The sequence below is a fragment of the Macrotis lagotis genome, chromosome 1 (assembly GCF_037893015.1).
Source record: "Macrotis lagotis isolate mMagLag1 chromosome 1, bilby.v1.9.chrom.fasta, whole genome shotgun sequence".
Lineage (NCBI taxonomy): Eukaryota > Metazoa > Chordata > Mammalia > Peramelemorphia > Peramelidae > Macrotis > Macrotis lagotis.
The window spans coordinates 699,343,661-699,367,435 of record NC_133658.1 but is presented as its reverse complement, the minus strand read 5'-3'; the positions used below and the strand labels follow the sequence as shown (position 1 = coordinate 699,367,435).

General features: G+C 33.1%; 1 protein-coding gene across 1 annotated transcript in view; it reads right to left on the bottom strand.

The window, feature by feature from the left end:
• Positions 1–310: 310 nt before the first annotated feature.
• Positions 311–23,775, bottom strand: part of GALNT3 (polypeptide N-acetylgalactosaminyltransferase 3) — a 62,073-nt gene continuing 38,608 nt past the window's right edge. The window contains 8 exon segments of the mRNA XM_074215809.1: positions 311–988; positions 2,285–2,437; positions 14,463–14,564; positions 14,820–14,951; positions 16,206–16,406; positions 19,988–20,105; positions 21,001–21,235; positions 22,248–22,397. Of these exon segments, the coding sequence (XP_074071910.1) occupies positions 866–988; positions 2,285–2,437; positions 14,463–14,564; positions 14,820–14,951; positions 16,206–16,406; positions 19,988–20,105; positions 21,001–21,235; positions 22,248–22,397 (1,214 nt within the window). The 3' untranslated portion in view covers positions 311–865.

The following is a 23,775-nucleotide window of genomic DNA, read 5'->3' as shown; positions in this document are numbered from 1 at the left end:
TGAATTTAAATTTCACAAACATACAAGATTAATGAATTATAGTAGAAAATGAAAACATCAACATTATAAAGCACCTATTCCATAGAAAGTCATTTATGAAAAGTTTAAAAAAAATGTTGCTTAAGGAAAACACACAGCAAGGTTATTTAAGAAAGGTCATTTAAGAAAAACTAAGTGCTTCAGAGAGGAATGGGCACTGGGTTTGAAAATGGTAAAAATCTGCCAAGATTGAAATGCTAAAAATATTCCTCTACCAGTAACCTTACTCATTTAATATCATGTTTAAGGAAACACTTGCTAGACAAATGTATCAAAGGCAAAAATCAATTACCTGTATTTTTAAATAAAAATATAAATCCTAGACCTATAAAATTTTCTGGTTTGCACACCATATATAAAAGTCAATACTTGACCTTTATTGATCAATTTCTAAGTTATTAAAAAAATACAGTATCAAATCTATACTACCTCCCCAGAAACTTGGGGAAATATAATATCTTTAAGTTGTAATTATGCATATATATATATGCATCTTTTTTAAAGATATGACACACAAATACCACCTTATTCTGCAAAATAACTTTCAGCATACTGTAAACATCTTTTTTTTTCCCTAAACATGGACATCTCAAAAAATAGTCTTTGGTATTACTAGATATTATTGTGCTTTAAAACAGAACCTAAGGGATTTCTGTAGCAGTGATACCACTTGCACATTTAAAAGATATAAATAAGGAAAAATGCACTTGGAATAAGTTACAATTAGCTGCTTTTGCATAATTTTTCAAAACTACAGTGTATGCCTAGTCACAGTTTTTAAAGAAAGTATATCTCCTTTTTAAAATTCCCTAATTCTAAGTAACACTTAACCCTGATGGACAAAATCCCACTGTTGGAATACATCTGATGGATTGCATGGCACCAGGCTTGGATGCTCTCCATTTCCCATAAGACACATTTTCAGTGATGGATTGTATAGTAGTTGATCCTAGAATGAACATAATAGAAGAGACACTCAGTTTCATACTGAGCAAATACCAAACACATTTCAAATTCTTGTTATGGCTAAATATTGAACCTCATATCACTTCTAGGTATGTCACTTAATTTGATCTTTTTGATGACATAAAAAACTTTTGCAAATAGTTTTTGTAGCTCCTCAGTTACTTTACAGTGGTATCACTTTGATCACTGCAATATCCTAAAACTTACATGAAGGTAATTAAGGAATTAAAAAAAAATCCTATCAACTCTAGAACCAAATAATCAAGGAAATGTACCTGAAGAGGAAAAAAAGTATCAATTAAGTAATGTATCCTTAAGGCTTATCTTTAAAAAAAATTTTTACACTACCCCTGAAAAAATGAATTTATTTTACTTAAGATAATATGAGTTAAACACAAACATGTTATAGACAGTTTTAAAAAGGTATATTCAGCTATAAAGGAGAGATGGCATTTATCACCAGGTTACTGAGAAAAGTACCAATGATATCTATTTTATGTAAGGTAGGCTTGTTTCTCTTTTAGGAGGCAGGAAGGGTTATTCTCCAGCATTATCATTAATCTGGATTTTTTGTAATTTGAAGTCTAATAGGTCCAGTGCAGTCAGTCCTAAAAGACCCATGCAATTGGTGTTGGGACATTTAGCATAATTTGTCCTTGAGAATGCCTTTCTAACCAATGTGGCTGGCTGCCATGATGAAAGAAGAACTTGAGAACAGTATTTTATTAGTTACCATTCTAACTTTTAGAACTTAATTCTTTTAATCATTCTAAGTAAAGTTGCTTTTAAATCACTTTAGGACCCACAAAAGTGTCTCACTGCATTTTAACCTAGAATCTTAATAATTTAAAAGTCCCGAATTGAGCCTTTTCCAGAAAAATGAGAAAGTATAGAGCTATTCAAATAATGAAGAATGAAAAACTTCTTCTCACTTTTCTAAGAGAGAAAGAAACAAAAAAGGACACTTAAAGTATCACAAGATTCAAAATATTACTTTAAGATAGAATAAGGTTAAAGGGATTAATAATGCAAGAAAGCATTTACCAGAATATACCATGAAATTATGAGGTCTCATGAGTAATAACTTATGCAGATGTTTACAGGAAGTATAGTGAAACAGATGGGAAGAAAATTTTTGCAAGCTTATCTGATTTTATTATTTAATTATAGTAACCATTTTATGATGATTATAATAATTGAAGGACATTTCATATATTTCTTTAAGTATGCAAATGTTTGCAGTCTATTATGTTCCACATAGAAATAAATTAATAAATACCTTCCGAATCTCCCATTTCTGTTCATCAACGGTAAGGGTTTTCTGACCTTTATAGCTACATGCCTTCACCTGAGCTGGGCCTTGAAGAGCGTGAAGACATAACTCCTGTTGGATGCTATGCCTAATTTCATGCTGTGCAGAGTATTCAAAATACTATGAAGAAAAGAAGAATTTGATAAGATACCACAATGGCTCAATTGTAGAATAAAGCCACAAGGGCTCAATTGTAGAATAAAGTACTTCAAATAAAAATACAATGATATAAGTCTATTTCAAATTATCAGCTTATTTTATGACCAAATAAGATGCTAAGTGGATCTGGGTTCTAGTTTTGTAGTTCCCTCAATAATTAACTAAATTAAATTAAATTTCCTTATCTGTAATTTCTTAAGATTTTTTTTTTTTAGGATTTTGTGAGGTAAATGGGGTTACGTGGCTTGCCCAAGGCCACACAGCTAGGTAATTATTAAGTGTCAGACCATATTTGAACTCAGGTACTCCTGACTCCAGGGCCAGTGCTCTATCCATTGCACCACCTAGCCACCCAAGATATTTCTTAAGATATTAAATTTACTTATCTGTACATTCTTTACAGTTTTCTTAAGATTTCTTAAGGTATTTCTTAAGATCTCTTTAATATCCATAAAACAAGGAATTGTATTATATGATTTCTGATATCCCTTCCATTTCTAACATTTTATGATCCTATTACTCCTTTTATTCTTCAACTACATAAATAATCCAATAAAATTTGTCACTGAGAACACATACATCTTACTAAAATATTTATCTTAAATATAAGATATGACATAGTAAAAGAGAATATGATCCTACATCAATCTGTGACCAACTTGGGTCCCTAAGTAAGGAATTTAATATCTGATTCATTTTCTATCAATACTAAGACTTGGGAAGACTATCAAGAAAGTTGGAAAATGGAGATCAGAACCCTGAAAACACAAAAACCCTCAGTGCAAGACTAATATTCACAAAGCTATTGGATAGGTTTTAAGAAGCACAAACATTTATATGTTAAAAACATGCTATCTGGCACTTTTTGTTGTAGCATAAAACTTGCACAAATTGATGCCCACAATTTAGGAAATTGGCCAAAAAATGTAATATAATCGGGAATGTAATCAAATATTGCTATATTGTAAACAATGATTAATCCAGCGAAACAGAATCAAGGAAGCAATATACACACTGACTAGAAAAAATGTAAATAGAACCACAATATTTTTTAAAAATATATATTTCTAAAAGACAAGAACAAATCTGGTCTCTCAAGAATAGAGAGAAATACATACCTTCCTAATATTCTCCACAGAAGTTGGGGTGGTTGGGAAGAGGGATGTAATCCCACCACTGTGGAAAATTCCACATGATGCAGGTTTTTGATAAACTAAATCAGTTTTGCTCAATTTTTTTTCTTTTCTTCCTCTTTATTATTCTTACCTTAAAAAGTCTTTATTTTTTTAGGTTTTTTTGCAAGGCAATGGGGTTAAGTGCCTTGCCCAAGGCCACACAGCTAGGTAAGTATTAAGTGTTCGAGGAGGGATTTGAACTCAGGTACTCCTGACTCCAGGGCTGGTGCTCTATCCACTTCGTCACCCAGCCACCCCCAAAATGTCTTTATCTTAATAAATATATTATAAAGGATGTACTTCTGGGAGAGGGAGAAGTAGAAAGGGAAATCTACATGTTGCAGAAAGAAAATATTTCAATAAAAAATATATATTTTAAAATTCTGTTCTTTCAAGTAATTTTACCTCGGTTGGTGAAGAAATTTCACACATTAATTATACTAGCTTTTTAATTAATCAAGAAATAACTTTCTTTTTTTTTTAAATTGTGAGATGGTGAGGTTAAGTGATTTACCCAAGGTCACAGTGTCTGAGGCTGTAATTGAACTCAGATCATTCTGACTCCCTGGACAGTGCTCTATTCACTTAGCTGCCCCCAGAAAATAGTTTTCTTTATATTGAGGAAAAACCAGGATAACAAAATCTTGAACAAGAAGGGGTCTAGGTGACCACTAAGTCCAACTCCTTCATTTCAAAGATAAGGAAAGTAAAAATTCAGTGACCTGGCCAGGGTCAAATGATTAATAAGCATCTGAGTTAGGTTTTAAATCCTTCCTAAAGGTTTAAAATATTGTGGTTATGCTTTAGAAAGAGGGATTTTTTTGGGGGTGAGGGAAGACATACATAGTGAGAGGTAGCATGAAGGAAGATGAAAAATCAACCCTGAAGTCAGAAAAATGTGTTCTCAAGTCCTGACTCATACATATTACCTCAGTGATCAGGGGCCAGACATTTTAAAGACCTTAACAGCTCCCTCCAAGAATTTTTCTTAGCCAAGGAGCTGTGTATTTTTTTTTTAGTACTTTTGGAACTGTATTTCACTTCCATTTGTAATCCTTTGTTTTATTTTATGTACTTAAAAACATTACTCTGAAGAGGTCATAAACTTCACTAGACTGCCAGAGGAGTTCATAATATAAAAAAAAAAGATTAAGAAAAACCTACTCTACAACTATAATTTAATGGTTGAATTGCTAAGTCGAACTGGTAGAGGCATTTGAAATTCACTGCAGAAATTGAACTTCAATTGTCCCTGAAATTCACTAAGAAATAAAAGTCACAGGTCTGGACCATCATGATTACTTAAAAGAAAAAAAAGATGGTAAGATATCTTTCATGCATCAATACAAATAAAATGTCTCTGGGAGGTTCAGTGCAAGAAAAAAATTTCTTCTGGGTGAGAAAAGAAAGGATTTGGGAAGGTATCTTGAAAAACCTTGCATTTGAATTAGTTTAGGAGAGAAGGAAGGATAAGGCAAAGGGTATAGTAGATAGAAAAAAACACTTGAATAAAATGTGGAGGCAGGAAAGAAAGGATCATGTTCTGTCAATAAGTAAATAATCCAACTGGAATGGCTAACATAAATTAATATTAAGTGAATTATGTAGAATGTTTGATATTTTATAAAACAGGAATGATTTTAGAGAACTGATTCACATGACCAGTAAGATGGAGAGCTAGACATTTTCTCTGACCCTCATGCCCTTTCAAACTTCTAGAAAACAGAAAATGTGCACCAAAGAAGCAACTTCAGATGTTTCAGGTCCTAGACCACGTTACATCAGGTTTCCATCAGAAACCCAAAAGAAGGGTTAAAAAAAAATTGCATTAATTAATGTCTAACTTGCATTCTTTCTGCCACCCTTCCATGAAACAAGGTTATTTTAGCCTACCATATCCATGGACTTAAAATGAAAAACAACCTTATACCACAGTAGCACCAGCCACTCCTTCTTTCCATTGCCATGGAGTTCCAAGTTCCAAACTACAGATACTTGCTGAGGCCTCAAGAACACCATGGCAGTGCACTGCGCTGCAAGAGATCTCTATGGGAGAATGGAAGAGAGAGAAAGGAGCTCAACCCCACTTTCCAACTCCCCTACCCCTGCTTCTAGAGAGACAAACTCCAATGTTTAACAGCATAGCCATGCATTGTATTGTAATGCCAGAGAACTGAGAACAGAAGGGACTGGACAGGATGCCATGATGAGGGCTATGTGAACTCAACTAATCTTGAAAAGGGCCCAGAATCAATCTGGGTCAGTTCTTCCCCTCCCCCCAAAGTCACTTGGGCACAAAGACCTAGGCTAGGGAACTATGAATTATCTGGTGTAATAACAGATTGAAACACTTTAGAGATCCACTAAACAAGGAAATCACTTTTTCAGAGTGAGGGAATCATATAAAAATAAGGAAAACAAATGAAACAACATACCAAAACCTATGGGATTCACTCAAAGTGGCTGTCAGGGGATATATTATTTAAATGCTTACATGAATAAATTAGAGAAAGAGGAAATCAATGAACTAAATATGCAAATAAAAAAATTAGAGAAAGAACAAATTAAAACCCCCCAATTAAATACCAAATTAGAAATTCTAAAAATTAAAGGAGAAATTAATAAAATCAAAAGTAAAAAAAAACCCAACTGAATTAATAAATAAAACCAAGAGTTGGTTTTATGAAAAAAAACCAATAAAATTGATAAACCTTTGGTTAATTTGATTTATAAAAAAGAAAGAAGAAAACCAAATTGCTAGCATCATAAATGAAAAAGGTGAACTCACCACCAATAAGGAAGAAATTAAATAATTTGAAATTATTTTGCCCAACTCTATGCCAATAAATTTGACAATCTAAGTGAAATGGATGAATATTTACAGAAATATAAGTTGCCCAGGTTAAATGAAGAGGAGATTAAATATCTAAACAATCCTGTCTCAGAAAAAGAAATTCAACAAGCCATCATTGAACTCCCTAAGAAAAAAAAAAAAACTCCAGGGCCTGATGGATTCACAAGGGAATTTTACCAAACATTTAAGGGAACAATTGGTTCCAATTCTCTATAAACTCTATAGAAAAACAGGTGAAGACAAACTCTAACAAACTCTTTCTATGGCACCAATATGGTACTGATACCTAAACCAGGAAGAGTTAAAACAGAAAGAAAAATTATGGACCTATCTCCCTGATGAATATAGAAGCAAAAATCTTAAATAAAATCTTAGCAAAACGATTACAACAACTTATCAATAGGATAATACATTATGATCAAATAGGATTTATCCCAGGAATGCAGGGTTGGTTCAATATAAGGAAAACTGTTAGTATAATTAATTACATCAACAACAAACCTATCAGAAATTATATGATTATATCAATAGATGCTAAAAAAGCTTTTGACAAAATACAGCACTCATTCCTACTAAAAACACTAGAGAGTGTAGGAATAAATTGACTGCTCCTTAGAATAATAAGCCACATCTATCTGAAACCATCAACAAGGATTACATTCAATGGGGAGAGGCTAGAGGCATTCCCAGTAAGATCAGGGGTGAAACAAGGATGCCCATTATCACCATTACTATTCAATATCATATTAGAAATGTTAGCTTCAACAATTAGAGAAGAAAAAGAAATTGAAGGAATTAGAATGGGGAAGGAAGAGAGAAAAACTATCACTCTTTGCAGATGACATAATGGTATACCTAGAGAATCCCAAGAAATCATCCAAAAAATGATTTTAGCAAAGTTGTAGGATATAAAATATACCCTCATAAATCCTCAACTTTTCTATATATGACTAGCAAGATATAGCAGGAAGAGCTAGAAAGAGGAAATCCCATTCAAAATAACCTCAGACAATATAAAATACCTGGGAGTCTCTTTGCCAAGGCAGACTCAGAAACTTTTTGAAAACAATTACAAAACACTTCTCACACAAATTAATCGGATTTAAATAACTGGGCAAACATCAACTGCTCATGGATAGGTAGAGGTAATATTTTAAAAAAATGACAATTTTACCAAAACTAAACTACCTGTTTAGTGCCCTACCAATCAAAATTCCAAAAAATTACTTTAATGAGTTAGAAAAAAGTTGCAAGTAAATTCATATGGAGAAATAAAAAGTCAAGAATTTCCATGGATTCAATGAAAAAAAAGTGCAAAAGAAGGTGGCTTAGCCCTACCTGATCTAAAATTATATTATAAAGCATCAGTCATCAAAACCAACTAGTATTGGCTAAGAAATAGAGTGGTGGACCAGTGGAATAGACTAGGTGCAATAGCAGGAAATGATTATAGTAATCTGCTGTTTGATAAACCCAAAGAGTCCAGCTATTGGGATAAAAACTCTCTTTTCAATAAAAACTGCTGGGAAAATTGGAAGTTAGTATGGAAGAAACTTAGATTAGACCAACACCTCACACCCTATACCAAGATAAGATCCAATTGGATACAGGATTTAGACATTAAAAACAATATTATAAGCAAACTAGAAGATCAAGGACTAGTTGACCTGTCAGATCTATGGAAAGGGAAGCAGTTTATGACTAAGGAAGAGATGGAGAAAATCACTAAAAACAAACTAGATAATTTTGATAACATTAAATTAAAAAGCTTTTGCACAGACAAAAACCACTGTAACCAAGATCAAAAGAAATGTAGTAAATTGGGAAACGATCTTTACAACTAATATTTCTGACAAAGGACTCATTTCTAAAAAATACAGAGAACTGAATCAAATGTTTTTTAAAAAAAAGCCATTTCCTCAATTGACAAATGGTCAAAAGATATGCAAAGGCAATTTAAAGATGAGTAGATCAAATCAATCCATATTCATATGAAAAATTGTTCTAAATCATTACTTATTAGAGGAAATGCAAATTAAAGCTTCTCTGAGGCACTACCTCACACCTCTCAGACTGGCCAATATGACCAGAAACGATAATGATCATTGTTGAAAGGGTTGTGGGAAATCTAGGACACTATTACATTGTTGGTGGAGCTATGAATTCATCCAACCTTTCTGGAGAGCAATTTGTAACTATGCACAAAGGGCAACAAAAATGTGCATACCCTTTGATCCAGCAATACCATTACTGGGTCTATACCCTGAAGAGATGATGAAAAAAAGGGTAAAAACACCACTTGTACAAAAATACTTATAGCAACCCCATCTGTGGTGGCAAAGAATTGGAAATCAGGTAAATGTCCTTCATCAGTAGGGATGAGAATTCAGGAATTTGCATGAACTGATGCTGAGTGAGATGAGCAGAACCAGAAAAAGATTGTCCATCCTAACAGCAACATGTGGTTGATGATCAATCTTGATGGACTCACTCATTCCATCAGGGTAACAATCAGGGATAATTTGGGGCTATCTGCAATGGAGAATACCATGGTAACCAGAGAAAGAAATGTGGAGTTTGAACAAAGACCAAGGACTATTACCTTTAATTTATTATATCTTATTGTCTGATCTTTCTATCTCTTGTAATTTATGTTTCTTCCTTAAGGATATGATTTCTCTCTTATCACATTCAATGTGGATCAATGTATACCATGGAAACAATGTAAAGACTGGCAAATTGCCTTCATGGGGGGAGGGAAGTAAGATTAGGGGAAAAATTGTAAAACTCAAAATAAATAAAATCTTTAAAAAATAGACTGTCAATTTCAAGAAAAATAAAAATCATGTGATTAGGTCAAAAAAATAAGGAAAACATCCTGAAATTTTCCAAAGATCTCTCAAGTAAAAAAAAAATTAAAGACCTTGAGAAGAGAAGGCAAAAGAGAAAACTTAAACAAGCAGAAAGAAATGTGACCTCCAGAGCTAGCAGTCAATAAATACTACAAAACAAGGAAAATAACGCAACACTTGATGAGATAAGAGAACCCTATGGATTTTGGGGAGAACAAGGATTCAAAAGTAAAATGAGACTTGTGAGACCAGAATTATGGTCTACCCAGCAAAAATAATGGACAGAATAGAAAATTTGAATATGTGATTTTAAGTGTCACCAAAGAAAAAAAAAAAAACAAAAAAACAAGAAGATGACTGATCAGAAAGGAAACCACACAGAAGTAAAGGGCAATAAGCAAAAAACAACATTAAATGAAAGTATGTTCTTCATTCAAGCAAGACATATCAATATTGAAAACAGACTCCATAGAGACAACCTAAGAAATCTAGATCTCCCAAGAAAACAGAAATCAAAAACCTATATATCATAATGCAAGAAATAATGAGATGATTACATGTATAACTATATCACATTATTTGCTGTGTTGAGGAGGGAGGTAGAAAAAATGTAGAACTAATAAGAACTATAAAAAAGATGAATGTTGAAGAGAAATAAAAAAGTCAAGAATTTCCAGGGATTTAATGAAAAAAGTACAAAAGAAGGTGGCTTAGCCAACCAGATCTAAAATTATATTATAAAGCATCAGTCATGAAAACTGTCTGATATTGGCTAAGAAATAGAGTGGTACATCAGTGGAATAGATTAGGTACAAAAAAGATAGCAGGAAATCACTATAGTAATCTGGGTTTGATGAACCCAAAGAGTCCATTGTGAATAAGAACTCAATCTCTCTCTCTCTCTCTCTCTCTCTCTCTTTTTAGCTTTTGCAAGGCAAATGGGGTTAAGTGGCTTGCCTAAGGCCACAGAGCTAGGTAATTATTAAGTGTCTGAGGCCACACTTGAACTCAGGTACTCCTGACTCCAGGGCTGGTGCTCTATCCACTGCACCACCTAGCCACCCCTAGAATTCTCTCTTAGATAAAAACTGTTGGGGAAAATTGGAAGTTAATATGGTAGAAACTTGGATTAGACCAACATCTCACACCCTATAACAAGATAAGGTCAAAATGGGTACAGGATTTAGACATAAAAGACATTATAAGCAAACCAGGGGATCTAGGAGATCTACGTGTCAGATCTATGGAAAGGGAAGCAGTTTATGACCAAGAAAGAGATGGAGAACATCATTAAAAACAAACAAGATAATTCTGATTACATTAAATTTAAAAGCTTTTGTACAAACAAAACTACTATAACCAAGATCAAAAGAAATGTAGTAAATTGGAAACAATTTTTACAACTAGTATTTCTGACAAAGGACTCATTTCTAAAATATATATAGAGAACCGAGTCAAATTTATAAAACAAACAAAAAAAAAACCCAATTGACAAATGGTCAAGGGATATTGCAGAGGCAATTTACAGATGAGGAAAGCAAAGAAATCTAAAGTCATATGAACAATTACTCTAAATCATTACTGATTAGAGAAATGTAAATTAAAGGATCTCTCATACCTTTCAGATTGGCCAATATGATCGGAAAAGACAATGATCAATGCTGGAAGAGGATGTGGGAAATCTGGGACACTAATGCATTGCTGGTGGAGCTGTGAACTCATCCAACATTTCTGGAGAGCAATATGGAATTATGCCCAAAGAGCAATAAAAATGTGCATGCCCTTTGATCCAGCAATACTACTACTGGGTCTATATCCTGAAGAGATCATGGAAAAGGGTAAAAACATCACTTGCACAAAAATATTCATAGCAGCTCTGTTTGTAGTGGCAAAAAATTGGAAATTGAGTGAATGTCCATCAATTGGGGAATAGCTGAACAAATCGTGGTATAAGTATATGATGGAACACTATTGTTCTATTAGAAACTAGAAGGGATGGGAATTCAGAGAAGCCTGAAAGGATTTGCATGAACTGATGCTGAGTGAGATGAGCAGAACCAGAAGAACACTGTACACCTAACAGCAACATGGGGTTGATGATCAATCTTAACGGACTTGCTCATTTCATTAGTGCAACAATCAGGGACAATTTGGGGCTCTCTGCAATGGAGAATACCATATGTATCCAGAGAAAGAACTGTGGAGTTTGAACAAAGACTAAAGACTATTACCTTTAATTTTTTTTTTAAAAAAAAAGGTATCTTGGGGTGGCTAGGTGGCGCAGTGAATAAAGCACCGGCCTTGGAGTCAGGAGTACCTGGATGCAAATCCCACCTCAGACACTAATAATTATCTAGCCATGTGGCCTTGGGCAAGCCACTTAACCCCATTGCCTTGAAAAAAAAATCCCAAAAAAAGGTATCTTATGTAATTTTGCTATCTCTTACATTTTATTTTTTTCCTTAAGGATATGATTTCTCTCTCAACACATTCAATTTTGATCAATGTATTGTATGGAAGCAATGTAAAGACTATCAAACTACCTTCTGGGGGGGGGGTGGGAGGAGGGAAGCGAGATTGGGGGAAAATTGTAAAATTCAAAATACAACAAAAAAAAGATGAATGCTGAAAACTATCTTTGCATGTAATTGGAAAAAATATTAAAAAAAAGAATGGAAGACAAGAACCAACCAACTCAAATTCATTTAAAACTGTTAAAAATTTAGATATAATTTATGTGTTCTGATTTTTAGAAATTATTTTCTTCAAACATAGTAAACATCAATTTAAAATGATATAAGAAAACTGCCCAGAACTGCTGAACCTAGAAGTCAAAATGCCAGTTGAAAGAACCCATAGATACCCCTAGAATAAACTACAATGCTATAAACTTAAGACATATAGTGATTCAACTTAGTAATTTCACTAAGAAACAACAATTTCTACAAGCAATCAAAAAAATTTCAAATTCAAAGGAAAAGAAATTCGAATAACAAAATTATTTTGCACACACCCACAGAAATAAATAGAACAATATATTCTGACAAATAAAGGAACTCAGGATCCACTCCAAGGTGACCTACCCTGAAAATCAAAGCTTAACTACAAATGAGAAAATATGGCCATAAATAATAAACAGTCAACACAGTTTAAAAAGGCAGATTTTTTTTTTAGCAGTGCAGCTCATCGTTTGTTCACACAAAAACCTAGTTTAAAAATGTATATTTAAATATTTATATATTCTAAAAATGAAAGACTCATCTTCTTGAATTCAAATCTGGCCTCATATACTTAGCTGTGTGACCCTGGGCAAGTCACATGACTCTGTGGCCTCAGTGTCCTCATCTGTAAAAATGAGCTGGAGAAGGAAATGGAAAATCACCCTGTATCTCTTACAAAGAAAACCCCAAATGAAATGCCTGAAAGACACCACCACCAAAATGAGATGGGAAATGTAAGTTAATTAGGCAATCTTAAGACAGTAATTTAGTTCCTGGTTTTCCATATTTAGACCAATTCATCAATTGTTCTCATTCTTTTTCTTAGTGCCTTTAAATTTGACCCCCCCCCCCACTGCCAGTTACAATAAAATCACTGAGACTGGTATTAAGAGGCTGGGCTTAAGATTCACTAGAATTGGGCAGCAGCTAGGTGGCACAGTGGATAAAGTACCTGCCCTGGAGTCAGGAGTACCTGGGTTCAAATCTGGTCTCGGACACTTAATAATTACCTAGCTGTGTGGCCTTGGCCAAGCCACTTAACCCCATTGCCTTGAAAAAAGTAAAAAAAAAAAAGATCCACTAGAATGAAATAAATTGAAGAAAAGGCAAACTGGTTGGTGCTGAGGAGAAAAGAAAGAACTCTTATCTTTTTAAGGATCACATTTTCAAGGCTTCAAGCTTTTAACACCAGATATCACAAACATTTTCTTGGCAAGCTCAATCCTGCCAACAGCTGCTTTGTTAAGGTCAAGGAGAGAAAATCTCTAATGACTGTGTTTTTCCTTTTTCTTTTTTTTTTTTAAAGTTTTTGCAAGGCAAATGGAGTTAAGTAGCTTGCCCAAGGCCACACAGCTAGGTAATTATTAAGTGTCAGGCGGGATTTGAACTCAGGGACTCCTGACTCCAGGGCCGGTGCTCCATCCACTGTACTACCTAGCCTCCCCATGATTGTGTTTTTCTATCTTCGTTTTCCTCAATAAATAGAAGTTGACCAAATTTCTGCATCTGACATTTTATTTTTAATTGGTAGGAGGGTAGAAAATGAGGAGTTATTATTAATGCTGATGCTAACCAGAGAATATCAAGGATAGTGAATTTGAGAGCCCAGTTTCTCACTAATTGATAGACCATGGATGACTCAAGAGTGGAAATGTGAATTCCAGCTGGAATATGCTTTCACATAATAATGATAATAATAATAACAATAATAACAACAACAACAACAATAACAATAATAAAAATGTTTTTTCACAGGAATAATTTATAATTGTACCACTTAGGAACTAACCATAACTATTACATAAAGGCATGGGGTCATCTATTTCTACACAGGGACTTTGTGCATAATTTTCTACTAGTTTCATGCCAACAAGACTAACTTTAATAAGCCATTAATAAGGGCAGCTGGATAGAGCACCAGCCCTGGAGTCAGGCGGACCCGAGTTCAAATCTGGCCCTAGACACTTAATAATTGCCTAGCTGTGTGATCTTGGGCAAGTTACTTTTAACCCCATTGCCTTAAATAAAAAAAAAATAAGCCATTAATATAAAGTATTCAATAAATTATAATCTGAATAAAATAGTATGAATTAAATTCAATTATTTCCTTGTAAGGTATTTCAGCTGGATGGATGTGCAAGCAAGTTATATAGGTACAAACTGCTGCCAAAATCAAAGAATCAATGTGTAAAGCAATTTATTCCTTGACCCTTAAAATACAAATTATCTAATTTTATCTAAATTTACATATCCACAAAGTAGATAGTATTTGAAGCTAAATGTGATCCTAAGGATAAAATATTAGGTATAGGAAAAAGCAGCAATATTTAGTCACATTATTCTATACATGCTAATATGTAAACATCATTTAATGTGGCACTTTACCTGGTTTCCCCCAAGGCCATGACACGTGTACATAATTAGTGGTTTGCCTCCTTGGTTGCTTTCTCCAACATCCAAGCATAAATCTCGGCCTTTATTTTTTATCTGAAGAAAATTTTTTTTAAGTTAGTTATATTTAAAATTCAAAATATTATTTATATAAAGTTCAATTAAGATAAAAATGAATAAAATACAGAATTACTTTTAAAAATGTTGTAAGTAATCTATTAACAAGCTCAACATTGTTGGGTCTCTATCTTAAATAATAGAATCAGTCAAAAGAAAAATCACAGAATCTCAGAGTTGAAAGGGTATCTTGGTACAATGAGTAACCAATGAAGAAAAAAAGAAGATACTTACATATCCAGATATTACAGGGTTAAGATCTGGCACATATATTTCTGGATAAACATTCTTTAAATACCATGTAAAATTTTTACATTGGAGACGGTGCTTTATTTCAAATCTTTTTGAAATATCTCCAAAGGTTTTCTGAAGGAAGATAGAAGAAACAACCAGAAACTAAGGATATATCATATAAACCAAGAATTAATTTTAAATTTTCAAATCTTTTTTTGGGGGGAGCATGCACATATTCAGGTCTTTCAAAAAATTCTGAGTTACCAATGAGTTTTAACTTAATTGCACCAATTAGATTATTATCTAGATAATGTTCTCTGTTTTCTCAGAAGGCATTTTCAATTAGAAGTCATGGGATAGTACTTCTCTATTACTTCTGATATGTGCCTCATAAATGACAGAACTTCTCCCACCCAAAGGCATTCATTAAATCTTTTAGAATATGAGATGGAGGAATCTTTCTAGGTCATCTGGTCCAATTCTCTTCATTTAACAGGAATTAAACTGTGAAGTGAATTACCCAAAGTTAAATAATGATAAACAACAATGTTGGATCTTGACCCCACATTGTTGGAGTCTAAATGAATTAAACTAGGAATAATGACAATTTATCAGATTTACCAATAACATCTTTTTTGAGTAAAAATCAATGAAACTCACATATCATTAGATATGAATAAAAACAGCATTTATAGACTGTGACCTCTCCCTTATCATTTACAATTAAGAGTGTCAAAAGTAGAGTCACAATTAATTAATAGTGAAGTATAAAAGTGTGGTAATATAGCTAAAGAAATATTTTTTGATGTCCGTCTTCTAGTCTGTAAACTCCACAAGGGGACGGTCCAGTCTCATTCATTTTTATATCTCTACCAGTGCTTAAAATAGCATTGTACACATAATAAGTACATAACTCTGGGGGAATTAAATTGAAACTAGGGTGTCAAATTCAACATATGATATTTGAGGGACTTCTGAAGTGAAAATATGTTGTTATTGAATTTCTCACCAGAATAAAGCTACTTGGGATATGTACAAATCACCACATATTGCCTATCATTATGTGTGTGTTCTTTGCAATTTTAGTAGCAGGGTGAATGTGACTCTGACCTAAGAGAGAAGACAGTAACCTAGTATACTAATGCTGCACATATGCTACATTCTTGTCATGTTACACTAACATTTATATACTAATGCATAAAGAAAAAAAATGACTAAAATGTAATTATTAAATTGAAAAGTTTCTCTTAAAATGTTCTTTCTACAATCAAAACAACAATGCATCTGACAGGATTTTTTAAGCCTTTGTATTTTATAATTTCTGGTTAGGAAGATTTCAATAAGGAATCTAATGTATATAATTTTGATTTTTTCCTTAAAGTATACCTCTTTAAAGATTTTTGCTGCTTCTGTGTTTCTTCGATAAAATATGTCTTTAAATTCATCCATCCAGACTTCTGCAAGACGAACTTGGTTACGAGCAATCACCTGAGTGCCTTTTGGAAATGTATGAGGGCTTTTGCTGCGAAAAACATGTCCAACAACAGAGCAAGGCATAATCTCCAACTGTCCACCACATTGCCATACCTGATAATTAATGATATTTTTGTGTAAATTCACAGCATTTGAAAGATTTTAAAAAGTAAAATAAAAATAAAAATCAAAGTGGTTTCAATTTCATCTTTTTTAAACGGGGGAAATGGGGAAAAAAAGACATCCCAATTTCACTTTAATTTAATATCATTCCTATACATTCCCATTGCCAATGCCAAAATCCCTCATCACTTGTTGTCTAGGTGGTACAGTAGATAGAGAACTAGTTTTGGAGTTAGGAGGACAGTAGGCTCAGACACTTGACACTAGCCATGTGACCTTGGGCAAGTCACTTAAACCCTAATTGCCTGGCATCCAGGGCCATTTCCAGTTGTCCTAATTCATTTCTGGTCACTGGACCCAGTTGGCTTTGGAGAAAGTGAAGCTGGTGACAGCACAGCCCTCCCCTCACTAAAAATCCAGTTCACCTGCTTATCTTGGCATCACCTCTCCTGATTTCTTTGAAAATGAGGGACAAAAACATCATCATTATAATATGCTCACAATCACTTCCCTTTCAGTTACTACTTCATATAATTGTTAAAATGAGTATTAGTTTCCTATTGTCCAAATGAGCGTTTAAGTCTCTCTAAAAATCTAGCTGCTACCTACACACAAAAAAACTAATTTCACATTACTCTCCCATTAATGAAATCCATTTCCTATCAAACTAACATACTGGCTGTTTCCTGAACTCAACACTCTATCATCTATCTCTGTGTTCCCTAAAGACTGAAATTTATTCTTCATTTTCACCTTTCAAAATCTTTCTACAAAGATCAATTCAGATGTAATCTTCTCCTTGAAATCTTCTCTAACGAGTTGTCTGCCCGACCAAGTTAGCATACTCCCCTCCCCCAATTCAAATTTTCCCATAGTCCTTTTTCAGAGTTCTCTTTTGCCCCTTCACTGACTACTTCATGTTAATTTTTTTCTATATATATTTTATTTTGAGAGTCCATCAGTAAAATATAAACAAGATTTTTGAGGACAGAAATTAATTTTTCTCCTTGTTTTCCCTATAGCTTAGTTTAGTGAATTTTTTTTTGCAAGGCAATGCAGTTAAGTGACTTGCTCAAGGTCACAGCCAGGTAATTATTAAATGTCTGAGGTCACATTTGAACTTAGGTCCTCCTGACTCCAGGGCCGGTGCTCCATCCACTGTGCCACCTAGTTGCAACTTAGTGAATTATATATAATTCATATTTAACTCACAGAGCTAAATTTATTGTTTACATTAATGAACTAACATCAATATGAACATCTAGCAACCTACAAAACCATGTCAGTAATCAAATATTGCCATGTTGGATTGAAAATTCCTACTCTATTTTGGATGTTTTTTAATAAAACCTCACAAAATTTAACTTCCACTTTATTCTATTTTGCATTTCCCTCTGTCAACAGGTGACAAATGTATAGTGTTTTAAAATCTGGAAAATGTGTTACCTCTATTTTCTTACTTGAACCTAACAACTCTTGGGGCAAATTCTACAGGTATTATTCACAATTGACAGATGAAGAAACTGAGCCTCAGAGAGATTAAATGCCTTTTCCTGGTCACACAGCTAATGACAAATCCAACACCCTAAACATTATGGCACAGTACATATATAGCAGCAAGTTGTAGATCTACTTATATTCACTAAGTATACAAAGAGAAAAAGCTCTTTTGTATTATAGGTTCAGCCACTGACATGACTCTCACTGGCCATCATACAAATCTGATGTGACAAATGGAAGCACAGACCAGTATTCAAAGTATAAGAAGACCCAGATTCTAGTCTGACCTAGCAACAAGTCAGTTTTAAATATTTTTACAGTTTTATGGCAATAACAAATGCAATTTTTATTACCATGTGGACAAGGAGGAATGTATAAGTTGTAAAAACAAATGCCTAGGGCAGCTAGGTGGCGTAGTGGATAAAGCACCGGCCCTGGAATCAGGAGTACCTGGGTTCAAATCCGGTCTCAGACACTTAATAATTAATTACCTAGCCGTGTGGCCTTGGGCAAGCCACTTAACCCCGTTTGCCTTGCAAAAACCTTAAAAAAATGCCTATCTTCTAAGTCGAAAATTCTTAATATATACTTTTTACATGATAAATTTGCAACAAATGATTCAAATATGGTATCAATTTTTTCTCTTTAAATGCTTTTTTTCAACTAATTTTGTCTCCTCAACCAAAGACCCTAAATATTAAGTGTTCTGAAATCTGAATAGTTATAAATATTTGCAAGTGAACTTCAATCACAGAATCATATACCATATAGCTTTGTAGATTGTTAAACATTCAAATTGATATTAGGTCACTCGGTGTAAACATATAGCTTTGTGATGTAAAAGACAGTCCCTAAAATTTCACAGTATGAGTAAAATATTGTCGTTGTTTTTAAAACCTTTAAACTTTAACTTTCCAATCTGACGTTATACTTTTGTGGCAGTTGATGGTAGCACTGACAGAGTGCTGGGCCTGGAGTATGGAGCTGGAATTAAATCCAGCCTCAGACACTTGTTATGACTCTGACCAAGTCACTTTTTTTTCCAGTTTCCTCAACTCTAACATGGGAATAATAATAGGACCTACTTCACAGGCTTTTGTGAGGATTAAATTACATTTTTAAAAAGCACTTAGCACAATGCCTTGCTCATAGCTGGGATTATATAAATGCTAATTCCCTTCCCTTTACTTCTGGTTATGAATATTTAGTTGAATATTGAAAAATGTGATTAAAATTTGGTAGGTTAAATCTAGATAAAATATTTATTCAATGCTACTTATATGTTCAATGTTACTCAATCTTTAAAAATATATCAATAATAAGGAATAAAACCAATATGCCATTTATGAAGAACATTTACATTTTCTATTTGATTCATTCAAGAAATCTATGAGGTAGGTGGGGCAAATATCATTTACCTCACTTTACAGTAATCTGTAAAATATCTGCCCAAGGTCCTCTCGTTTTGAAATGGCATAATGGAGACTGGAACCCGGATCTTCTATTGCTCTAAAATTCAGTAGCCTAAGAATATTTGACAAGCACTAAAAATAGACCTCATAAGAAGAAACTGGTCAATCAAAAGCAATACTGCTTCCGATGTACCAGGTACTATGTTAAGCAGTAGATCAAATAAATGAGTCAAATATAGGAAAGCATCCAAGGCTACTGTTTTGCTTCATATATTAGGTTAGTATTCTGAGATAAACAAAGAAAACTGCTCACTTTGTTCAAACAACTAAGTCCTGTGACCTTTAAAATCTTATATAATCATTTTTCCATTCTAATTCTTTGGCAATGAAATTATTTCCTGAAGTATAATGATCTAATTATATTTATCTTAGTGCATTAATAGGTATTATTACTCAAACATAGGGCTTAACTCTATATTCTCTTCTACTTTTACACCATTAAATATATCAAATTATATTTTTAAAGGTTTTTCCTTCCAAGTTTTCTAGATCTTAAGATTTAATATGCATACAACACATAGGTTATAATCCATTATCAACTGATTTAGATGTACAGAGTACATCTAAATGCTTAATATAGTTAACCTCCAGTAAACTTACTCTGAAAGACATTTCTATATTTTCTCCTCCCCAGATTTTCATTTCTTCATCATAAGTTCCAATATATTCAAAATATTCTTTTGATATAGAAAAAAGACCTCCCGCAAAAGTGGGTGTTCTGTAAAACAGAATTCATGGTAAAACTTAAAAAATACAACATAATCTAAAATAAAAGTTTTTTTTTACATGAGTTAATAGTTAAAGATAGCCTTGTGTAAACATCTCTTCAAAATCAACTTTTTAAAGGAAATAGTCTTCTATTTTATGTACTCACTCTTCCACTAGTCAAGTCATCTCAGCAACTTAGAAAGAAAGCAAGGAGTTTACTGGCTCTATCTCTGAATTCCATTTCCAGATATATCATTTTCCTTCATATATCAGTTTCCTTATATGAATAAAATGATCCCAGTGGCTAATGCTACTACCTCACAGAATTGTAAGGAAACTGTTTTTTTAAAATCACAAAACATTATATAAAATTTATGCTACCATTTGTACAAAGATTAGAGAATATAAATTAGGATATACTGAATGATAAAAGCAGGGGCAGCTAGATGATGGAGTCACTTAACCCCATAACCTTGCCCCATCAATCAAAGCAGAATAAAACTAAATACCTTTGCATTATTCTCAGTGGCATGAAACATAAGGAAAAAGAAACATGATTTTCCAAATTCCCCAACATTTGATAGAAACTTCAATTACTTGCTATTAGCATGAATTGGATCAGCAGTGCTATGTATTTGGGAGTTAGAAAACCTGGGTCTGAATCCCAGGTATGCCATTTGCCAGAGGTGTGTCCTTTAGCAATTTGCTTCATCTTCTGAGGCTTAAATTTTTTCATTTCTAAAATAACTACAAAACCATATAACCAAGATTATCTAACTCCCTTCTTGCTGTAAATCCAGGACCTCAGTATGTCAGGACCTAAGTAGAGCAAGTACAAAGAAATATCTGTGGAATAAATCAAGTATGTTGATGTACATTTATTGATTTAGGATTTGGTTAATCACCTAATTGGATAGGTTTCATCTTTTCTTCGTTGAATTTCATGATCAGGAAGGGATTCCCAGCCAAATGATAAACTCCAGTCAAAATTTCCACGGTTATGGTTATGTCCATAAGGAGAAGGCTTGCTGAATTCAAAAGTATTAAGATCGATTGATGCAATATCTGGACTTACAACTGCAGTGTAGTTTTCAGCTATTCTTGACAACAAAGGCTCTAACCAACCATAAAAGCACTCACCTGGTGGAAATAAAATTTTAATTACTTCAAAAAATCTAAAATTTTCTTAATTAGCAGAAAATAAGTATACTATAAAAATATTTATATTTTGGTTGTTGCTCTATATTTAAAACTGAGAGCCATTTTTTCTTTGCCTAATAAGCTCTTTTAAAGAAAAAATCTTAATGGAAATGCTGAGATATTATTATTGACTTTTAAAATACATTGAATTCATAAAACCATTTAAAAGGAACTGGGCAACAAGAGAGGTAGAATCAAACATTCATAGTAATGATTGATAATTAAAAAAGTAAAGAATACAAACAATACAAGCTTATAGAAGAGATAATAGAGAATAAAGCTGAGTCAGGACAAAAAGCAATTTGGGCCAAAGATTGTTGATGATGGGTATTAAAAGAAAAACTAATAAGTAATATATATATATATATTTAGGTTTTTACAAGGCAAATGGGGTTAAGTGGCTTGCCCAAGGCCACACGGCTAGGTAATTATTAAGTGTCTGAGACCGGATTTGAACCCAGGTACTCCTGACTCCAGGGCCAGTGCTTTATCCACTGTGCCACCTAGCCACCCCAGTAATTTATATTTTTCAAGGAACTTTTGATTAGAGAATGGCTAGAGATTAACAATACAAACAGAGTATCATGTAAAGTCATTGATAGAAAAGTTTCTTTGAAGGTTTTAAAAATCTTTAAAATATTACAAAGGATTTATTATCTTCTGAAGAATGTGCATCTAAAAATGAAAACTCATTAGTAGAAAAGACTAGTTATTGCTGGATAGTAGCAGGTTCAAACACTGTATAAGAGCTCCATATGACAGAGTGGTAGCTCACACCCTTAGCTAGTCATGGGTGCAAAGTTGTCATCTTCCTAAAGAAAAGTCAAGAAGGCCAGTCGGTGTGCCTAAAAAAAAAGGCCAAAGTTAAACAATTTTTGTAAAAAGAATTTAAAGAAAAAGCAGATTCTCTTTAAAATTTATAATATTAGGAGACCTAATTACAGTTACTTACAGTGGGAATCTAAAAAGGTGAGTGTTTCAGCAGTTGCCACTGATGCTCCTAGCAACCGGGCATTGATGAGACCTTGTCTTTCTTTTTGTCGGACAACTTTTACTATTTGAAACTGCTTAACATATTCATCTAGTTTACCATGCAAATATTCTGTAAGAAAAACATTCTAGTTTAATTTTAAGAATTTAATTTCCTATTCAACATCTAGAAGTAAAATATACTATACATATATATATATATATACAATTGTTAAAAATATAAACAGTATATCAAATGAAAACAAAAACAATGCAAACAAAAAAACAGTGCTGAGACACTGCTTTAGTAGACAGTTATAGTCCTCCAAATCAAGCAAAAAATAGATGGTTTAATCTCCAATTTAACCCTTCATGACTGAATAGAAATCAACTCTGTCAAAAATGCTAGTACCACAAACACACAAAATGCTTATCTTCCACATGTCATATAGATTAATGACTCTAAAGGTTTTTGAAAAAAAAGGGGGGCTAGAAATAGGATGAATGGATGTTAAATGGGGACAGAAGCATTTAGAGGTCAAGGGATTTTACTAAGTGACAAATGAAACATATTTGTATTTAAAGAAGCAAATTCTAATAAATCTTTTTTAAAAAGTGAAGTGAAAACAGGAGTCTTAGAGAAAAAGGATGAATATAAGAATCTGAAATGACCTAGTGATTTTCCCAACTGACAAAGGAATCAGAGATAAGGTTCTCTGGGAATATGGCCTCCCAGAAAGTAACTACCTAGATTTGTTGTCAGAAGACTTATTAAAACTGAATAACTTATTACTGACTTGGAGACTTACAAAATGGAAATTTTCCAAGCTATAATTATCATGAATGTAGATGTTAATTAAGGCTAAGGAAATATGAGGCTATATGTCTATTATAGAAACTTGTAATTCCAAACTAAGTGAGATGCATTTTGAATACAAACTGGAACAAGTAATGGGAAAAGCCAAGAAGTCAATTAAATATAGTCACTATTTGTAAAACATTTGTCCAATTGCTCATATACAGTTCACAGTTAATTCTTGATTACTTATAAATGCTACGTGTGGTCTTCCTATATTAGTTCACAGTTTTCACAATTGCCTCAATGATATATGAAAATAATATGGAGAAGACAAATGTATATTCACATATGTATACATGCATCAAATTTATACATCAATCACTAGAAAAGACAATAAAGTTGATTATTTAAAACACGGGGATGAGATTCTCAGATTAATTGAATAGAAAAGTAAGCCTATGTAAAGTTCTCTAAATAGATTAGAACTAGTTCTCAAAAATATAAATGGAAATAAAACTTGTCAAGAAAACACAATCATAGGTGTCTTTTGCTTTAACAATGTAAGAATTTACAAATGGATATATTACATGCATTTAAAGGTATATTTTTTTTCCTTTATTCATTTATTTTTGAGGAGGCTAGTATTCCCTATCTCAATTTGAAATTTCAGGTCACTCACAGGCCTGATCCCAGTACTGAATGGTGTCAAGGG